At 58.8% G+C, this 8,290-nt stretch overlaps 1 protein-coding gene across 1 annotated transcript; it reads left to right on the top strand.

Annotated features, from left to right (window-relative positions):
* The first annotated feature begins 1,946 nt into the window (after window positions 1-1,946).
* On the top strand, window positions 1,947-8,038 carry CHADL (chondroadherin like). The gene is made up of 5 exons (XM_049822013.1): window positions 1,947-1,993; window positions 3,196-3,368; window positions 3,454-5,115; window positions 5,802-5,968; window positions 6,322-8,038. Exons 2-5 carry the CDS (start codon window positions 3,207-3,209, stop codon window positions 6,545-6,547), a joined length of 2,217 nt encoding a protein of 738 aa, XP_049677970.1. The 5' UTR covers window positions 1,947-1,993; window positions 3,196-3,206; the 3' UTR covers window positions 6,548-8,038.
* Window positions 8,039-8,290: the final 252 nt, after the last annotated feature.

Below are 8,290 nucleotides of genomic sequence, written 5' to 3'. Positions count from 1 at the left end.
GCTGCAGTGCAGAGCTCTGTCTGCACGGAGCAGTTTTGGGTACATCTGTGAGCAGTGAAACCCTGTAGTGGTAGTCATAGGATCGGGCTCCTTGCAGGCAAAGGTGAAACTTTTTTCTTTAATGGAAAGCAAAAGTACCTGGCCTGGCAGAGGTGGGTTAAACCCCACCAAGTGGAAGTTCAAGTGAGCTGCCTTCATCTCCCATGCCCCATCAGAGAAAGCAAAGACTGGCTGCCTCCCTGCAGCCTTGGCAGAAGCTAAAGCTGTCAAGATCATCGCTGGGTAAGCAAACAACCCAGAAGCCTGGGGAAAGGGCAGGCATGGCACTGGGTGCTTGGTGCCGCACCTCCACCTCCTCGTAGTCCTCCAGCAGAGCCCAGGACACTGCCAAGAGGGTGGCTGGCTGGGTAGGGCTGGGGGCTCCTGGCCGGGGGCGGGGGGGGGGGGGGCCAGGCAGTGGCCAGAGTTGTGGGGGGGGTGATGGTGGCCGCAGTGGGTGTTTTCATGCCAGCTGGTGCACGGGGTTGCTGCTGAGCTGCAGGGTGGCCAGCAGCGGGACAGAGGAGGTTGAGGTTCGGCTGGAGGTGGTCAAGGTTTCTCAGACCCCTGGAAGTGCCTGGCCAGAGCTGCTCCCCTCACCTGCCCCGTTGCCCCTTAGGTGGAGAGCAGCGATGTCCGGCAGGTCTGGGAAGAAGCCGGCATCCAGCGTGGGGAAGAGTGGGTGCTGCAAGGTCACCTCTGTGGTGGCAGGGGGATGGCAGTGAGGACACAGGCTGGCAGGGCACTGGACACAGCACTGCCAGACAGAGCAGCAGCAGTTTCGGGGGGGGCACGAGGGTCCGGCTGCACTGGCAGCATGGAGCAGGGCAGGGTGACGACTACTAGCCACGGCACTAGTGCTGGCTAGAGCATGGCTGTGACACGGAACAGGCGCTGCTCCATTCACCTGGCCCTCCCCGAGGGACCCCAAAAGGGGTCTTGGTGGTTCGGTGCAGGCAGCGAGCTCCCCAGGGTGGCTCCTGCCAGCCTGGAGCAGGTTCATCCCCTCTAGACCTACATCCCCAGTGGTCCTCCCTGCACAGCAGAGCGGAGACGAGCAGGAGAGCCGGTGCCTCCAAGCCGCTTGTCTCATCAGTGCGGTCGGGCAGTCACCCTCCGTCAGGAGAGCAATAAGCATCCCGGGAGCCTGCAGGGATGGAGGAGATGCCGGCCCAAGGCAGCGGCCAGGGAGGGTTTGGCAGTGGGGAGGCTCGCAGACCCCGGCCAGTGGGTCCATCACCCACAGGTGCCACTGGGATGTGACATACTGGTTCTGGTAACTGAGATTGCTGAATAGGGGAAGGGCTTGAAGGGGAGAAAACATTAGTATCAAATCTTCCAGATTTTTATCAGGCTGCAGACCTACTCACATTCCCTGGGAGAGCGCAATGCAGAGCCAAAAAAGGGAAATGACAGAGCTGGGAAGGAAAACAAAGGCCTCCATGCCCTTCTGCAAGCAAATGCTGTTTCACACAGGCACTGCCACCCCTGGACTCTTCAAAACAAGTGAAGCAAAATCAGGAGAACAGAGGGCTGTAAATGTGGCATGGCCCTGCAGCCTGCCTTGCCAGGTGCCTCCTTCCTTTTGCTCATGCTTACTGCCGCCGTTGCAATTTTGTCTGGATGTCACCTTTCTGCCCCACACCTCTGTAACTCCTGTGACTTACGCAGCCGGGAAAGGAAAGTGCAAATCCCACACGGGCTCTGGCCGGGCTGGTGCTGTGATGTGCCAGGCTTTGGCTCCCGGCCCCCTGCGAGGCGAGGGGGAGGCGATGTCTGGGTCACTGCCCTCTCTCCAGGGGTGTTTTACCTTTCCTCCCCTCCTCCTTCTCCTCCTCCTCCTCCTGCGTTGCTGGCTCTGTCCGGTGAGCGCTGCTGGGAAAACGGCACAACGGGGCCCATTCAACTCTCACTTCTGCGAGGAGAGCAAACTTCTTGGCAGCTGCTGGACGAGGTGGGGGAACGCTTTTGCCTTTTTTTTTTTTTTTTTTTTTTTTTTTTTTTTTTGGCCACCTCTTGAGGAACAGGTAGCCCCTGGTGAGTGACACCCCCCCAGGTGTGTGGGAGGGGGTGGCAGGATGGTGCCCAGCATGTGGCAGTGCCCAGGCGCAGGATGGGGTGGGGGCTGAGCTGGGGCCATTGCGTTGGTGGCACTCGCTGGTGGATGCATGGCGGGGGTGGGGGGGGTGACCCCGGTGCGTGTGGGGGGTCTGAGGCAGGGCTGGCTGTGGTGGCGGCAGGAGGGCAGAGTGGGGACATGGGACCATGGGGGATGATGAGCCAGAGTGTGAGAGCAGATGGGCACTGCGGTGGGTCCACGGGTTGAGCCTTGCAGACCCCACTGCTGCTGCTCCCCAGAGCTTGGGGGTGTGTGTGTGTGTGTGTATTGGTCATCTCTGCAGCCCCGCTGTCCCCCTGTGCTCGCCCCAGCCTTGGCGTCTCTCCAGCACCTCCACCCCAGGGGCTCGCTGCTGCCTAGCCAAAACCAACCCGTCCTTCCTGGAGCTAAACAGTGGAGATCTATTCCAAAAACTGCTATGAATAGCTTGGGGGCGTGGGGAGCGTGCAGCGTGGGAGGTGCAGAGCTGGGAGGTGGCCGGGGTGGTGGAGATAGGACATTTGCAGTTAAAAGAAAGGTGGCAGCTCAGCAAGCCAGCGTGATCACGGCCCCTGGGTGGCTATACCTGCTTGCCTTCCTTACAAAAAAAACCCAAGCCTTGATTGTAGGAGGAATATTGATACCCTGTACTGATGAATACAATTTTATGCTAGTGATAAACGACAAAAAAGGGTGTGGGGGTGCCTGCTCCAAGCCAGTTCCCCATGAATGACCACCATGCTCCTGCCAAGCCCCTCACAGGTGCTCCCAACTATTGCTCAGGGAGTTTAGATAACCCAGGTAAAAGCTGTTTCCAAGTGAAGACCTGCTATCTGTGACCTTTGCTTTTCGTTCTATTTCTTTTCTCCTTCTTCCCCCTCTCTTCCTCATTTATAACCTATAAAATCACAGTGTGAGAGCAAAAGCCAGTGAGATCTGCCCCACCAGATCACAGCAACGGCCCCCATGGCACCCGGTACCCGTAGGCGATGCTGTTTGGGGATACACAGGAGCCTGGCCCCTCTCCTGGCCTCACTGCTGTCTCTCTCTGGCCGCAGGTACCCCCGCCATGTGGCTGTCCCGGGGGCTCCTCGTGCTCGTGGTGGCCCTGGCGCTGGGGGTCCGGACGGCTGCTGCCCGCTGCCCCGCACCCTGCGTCTGTGACAACCTCCGCGCCCACGTCCTCTGCCTCAACAGGAACCTGACGGCTGTCCCCGGCACCATCCCGCAGGTGGGCAAAGGGATGGGCAGGGAACCAGGGGAAGAGGAGATGGCAGCTCTCAGGTAACTCAGCGTTTTATTTGTGTGACCGACAGCTCACCAAAAAACTGGACCTTCGGGGCAACAGCTTCATGGTCATTCCGGTGGGAACCTTCCTTGCCACCCCATACCTCACGCACTTGGACCTGCAACGCTGCAAGGTGGAGAAGCTGCAAGAAGGGGCGTTCCGGGGGCTGGGGAGGCTGGTCTACCTCAACCTGGCCTCCAATGGCATAGCCCTCCTCTACCAGGAGTCCCTGGATGGGCTCTCCTCCCTCCAGCAGCTCATCCTGCAGGGAAACCGCATTGAGGAGATCCAGCCGGGTGCTTTTGGCCACCTGGGATCCCTCACTGTCCTCGACCTGAGGGCGAATGCCTTGGTCTACCTCCCTGACATGGTCTTCCAGGGTCTGCAGGCCCTCCGGTGGCTCCGGCTGTCCCACAACACCCTCCATGTGCTGGGCAACGAGGCCTTTGCCACCCTGCCCGCCCTGCGCAGGCTGAGTCTGGACCACAACGAGCTGCAGGCGCTGCCTGGCGAGGCCCTGGCCAGGCTGGAGGCGGCCACCCGGCTGGACCTGGGCCACAACCCCATCACCTACGTGGCTGAGGAAGCCCTGGCCATGACCTCCCTGAAGCATCTCTTCTTGGACCACGCTGCCCTCCAGGATGTGGCACCCGATGCCTTCACCCACAGCCCCCAGTTGCGCACGCTGGACCTCCGCGAAAACCAGCTGCGGGGGCTGCCGCCCCTGGCCGGGGCCGGGGGTCTGGCGAAGGTCAGCCTGGCCGGGAACCCCCTGCTCTGCTCCTGCCTCCTGCGCCCCTTCCGCGACTGGCTGGTGAGGGCGCGGGTGCAGGTGGAGGGGTCCTGCGCCGCACCCCCCGCCCTCCGCGGCCGGCCCCTGGACTCCCTGAGGCCCCCCGAGATGAGATGCGGCCACCCCCAGCTGCCCCCCAGCCCCGCCGTGCCATCGGAACGGCCGAGGATGGCCGGCGGCCGGTATTGCCCCCGGGGCTGCGCCTGCTCCCCTGATTTCCGTCACGGGTCCTGCGAGAACAGGGACCTGCGGGAGATCCCCCGGGGCTTCCCTGGGGACACCCGTCTCCTTGACCTGCGCCGAAACACCTTCGGGACGGTGCCGCCGGGTGCCTTCCCCGGCCTGAAGGAGCTGGAGTCGCTCCACCTGCAGAGCTGCGGCATCAGGGCGCTGCGCCCCGGGGCGCTGCGGGGGCTGGAGAGCCTGGTCTACCTCTACCTCGCTGACAACCTCCTCTCCACCTTGGCGGCAGCCGCCTTCGACGGGGTCCCACGGCTGGCTTATCTCGACCTGGACCGCAACGCCTTCACCCACCTGCCCGCGGGTGCCTTCGTGCTCCTGCCCAACCTCATCTCCCTCCACCTGCAGCACAACGCCATCGGGGAGCTGCTGGAGGGTGACCTGGCCGGGGCCGGGGGGCTGCGCTGGCTCTACCTCGCCGGGAACGCCATCGGGCACGTTGCCCCCACTGCTCTGGCTCCTGCCGAGATGCTGGAGAAGCTGCACCTGGAGGGAAACCGCCTGGTAGAGGTGCCCACGGCTGCCCTGCGGGGCCTGCCTGCCCTGAGCGAGCTGAAGTTGTCCCGAAATCCCATCAAGCGCATGGGGGACGGCGCCTTCCTGCCAGTGGCCTCCAGCCTGCAGCACCTCTACCTGGACAACATGGGCCTGGAGCGGGTGCGCATGGCTAGGGACCCCCCCCCCCCCCAGGGGCACAGCTATAAGTCCCATCTCATTCCAGTGCCGAGGGCTGGTGGCCCCCACAGAGACATCCGAACAGATGTCTCTGAACTCCCAAGGCTTCATGAGATGCTCCGTAGCCTGGCCAGGAGCAGAGGCTTCCTTGGGCTTAGCTGGAGCGTTGTGTCACTCCAGCCTATCCTCCAGGACAGGCTTGCTCCTCCTTAGAGACGCCCAGTGTCAGTAGGTTCCAGACCATTCCCCGAACCACCCCCAGCCCTGGCCATATTTCTTCTGCTCTTGCTACAATCTCTCCTGTGGGACTTTTCACTGCTATTACTCTGAATTCCAACATCCTCTAAAGAAAACAATGTTAGCAGCACTCTTGTAAGGACCGTCCACCATCCACAGCGCCCAGGGATCGCTCTAAGACCTCCTGCACATCACTGTCTTTCCAGGAAGACTGAGCAGGGTCTAGTGAATCCCCAACTGTGACCAAAACTGGTTGAGTTAATTAACAGTCCCTGAAGCACATGTGCAGCTATTTAAAACAGCTCTTTCACAGGGCCACCAGGTTCAGGACAGGCGCTCTCAGCCCCTCAGGCTGCTTAGCAGTGCAGTGGCAGAGATTTGCTCCCCTGCCTCCATCAAGACCCCCCTGACTCACCCTGGCTTTGTTGCAGATTTCCCCTGGTGCCTTTGCTGGCCTTGGTCCCAAGATCAGAAGCCTCTACCTGGAGAGCAACAAAATGAGCAACATCCCTGACATGAGCAACTTCACCGGACTGGAGATCCTCAACCTGCGGGACGTGCCTTTCCACTGCGACTGCCAGCTCCTTCCCCTGCGCAGGTGAGTGCCGTGGCGTGGGGGGGGAACAGGACAACCCAGGGGACAGCTGGACCCTGCTGCACCAGGGGCACAAGCTCAAGGCATGCTGCCCGTTTTGGGTCTTCTCCCACAGTGGTGAGCTAGAGCACATGCTTGCGTGCAAGGATGGAAGTAGCCTGGGTCTTCCTGGTGCAGGGAAAGCAGGCACATGCTGGGAAGGGCAGATACTGGGATATTCAAGGATCACGCAGGTGAGAGCCTGAGCAACCTGGCCTGGCTTTGAAGCGACCCGCACCTGCTCACGGGCACCGAGTTTCTCCTCACCCTTCGCCCCATCTCCCATTCCTTTCCCTGATCTCCTGCCACATTTCCAGGTGGATCGAGAAACTCAACCTCCGCGTAGGGGCCACCTGTGGGTCCCCTGCAGAAGCCCAGGGGCTGAAGGTGCAGCTTTCCACCACCTTCCAAACCTGCCCTGGATGGGGCCGAGGCAGGGCTGGGAGAGGCAGTCCTGACAAGACCAAGGCTGCAAGCAAGCCTAGCAAGACAAAGAGATCAGGAAAATCACCAGCCAGGGGCTTCAAGAAGAGCAGAGCTTAGGAAAGGCATGCAGGACACAACAGGGCTGTACGTACAGTCTGGCGAGAGCATTTTTTCTGGACTTGTCCCCACCACGGTGACATGGATATTGCACAAGGTGCAAAGGAGAGAGCCCGGCGCCATCAGAGTGATGCCAATTTGCCAAAGATGTGGGATTTGTTTTTGCAGGACACAGAGGCACATTACCCTGAAAAGAACTGGTGCAAAAAGCTTCCGTAGTGTTTGCAGCATGCTTTGATGACTTGAACAACAAAACCAAATACTTGCTTTTTCTTCCCAAGGCTCCCTCCAGCCATGTGGAAAAGTTGGAATCCACAAGTTTGTTTCTGGTTTTGAGAGCACTGTGCTTTCACAGCTTCAGAAACAGTTAAAGAGCCCTGAGCGGGACTGCAAACAGCACCAATACAAGATCCTGCACTGGCTCAAATCTTAGGGCAGAAAACTTAAGTTATCATCAGTGAAAACATTGCCTGAATTCCCAGCAGCTCCTCAGAATTAAAACATAAGCAGATCAAAACCTTTCTATTTCCTGCAAAATTTGATCAGTGGTCCCATCGGTGGAATGGGATCACCAGTCCCATAAGTGATCCCATCATAAGTGATGCGCTCAACCTATTCCCCACAGCAGCCTGGGTTGGGGACCCCCCTGCTCAGCCCCATTTTAAAGTCAGAAGTTTGTTCAAATTGAGGTGGCTTTAAAAGATAAACACTTCTAGAATTAAACAACCGTGTGGGGTATGGAACTGTTACAGCAAAAAACAGGAGGAAGAAAGCCAAAGGTGTTTGGAAATTACCATCCTATAAAAACAGGCGGCCCTACAAGGCCAGCTGTTTGACAAGGCTGGGGAAAGGTGGCAGCCCAGGAGGGAGGGGAAGAGAGAAACGCAACGGCTTTGCCATGAAATTAGATCCTCCCGCATTAAGACATCTATTGCATGCTGGTGACAGGCAGAGCTGCAGGACAGGCAAGCAGCCCCAGGCAGGTGGGCAGGGAAGCCTCATTAGGTGCCTTCGATAAAAATCCCACCCCTGCCTCACGTTCACCCCATCACGGTTTCCCCAGGGTCCTGCTGGGGGGTCAGTTAGGGGTGGGCTGAGACGGCACAGCTCTCCCACCCCATTTGACACAAAGACCCTCTGTGCTTTTTCCACTTATGTCTCCTTGCCCCCCCCCGGCCCTTTCTTCCCTCTCCAGTTAAAGGCTCCGTTTGCCTCTTTAGACAGGAAAAGAGGAAGACTGCGTTAATTACTCCCAGTCTCTACCCCGTGTTTTCTAGACACTTAGCTTGCCAACATTTTTTTTTTTTTCCATCATGAACCACTGTGCAAAGCAGGAACTATTTTGGCACCACAAGTTCTCACCTGGAAGCTTGAGGGGGAACATGGCCAAGGCAGCCATTCCGTGGCCAGGGCAGTCACCATTTCCCTGTGGGGTTTGAGAAGGCACTTGCCCTACAGCCAGCCAGGCCCTGCAGCAGCACTGACAGGCCGGGCTCTTCCTCACCTGCAGAAAGTTCACAGGAGCCTGCTGCAGGAGATTTAAAACTGTTTTTCATCCTTTCTGATTTCTGCCCTGAACTTCGGTCAGTCTGGGGAAAGAGAGAAATGCTACAGCTTTGCTCTAAAATGTGAAACAGCATCCTCTGCCTTAAGTTATCTAATGTGCTCTTGGGATATTCAGCCCTTAAGCAGAACTGGCAAGTAGAGAGAAGCGAGTGGACAGGAAAACCCTACTGCATGCCC

The sequence above is a fragment of the Accipiter gentilis genome, chromosome 18 (assembly GCF_929443795.1).
Source record: "Accipiter gentilis chromosome 18, bAccGen1.1, whole genome shotgun sequence".
Classification (NCBI taxonomy): Eukaryota; Metazoa; Chordata; class Aves; order Accipitriformes; family Accipitridae; genus Astur; species Astur gentilis.
The sequence above is the reverse complement of the archived record's forward strand: the minus strand, read 5'-3'. Positions and strand labels throughout refer to the sequence as shown.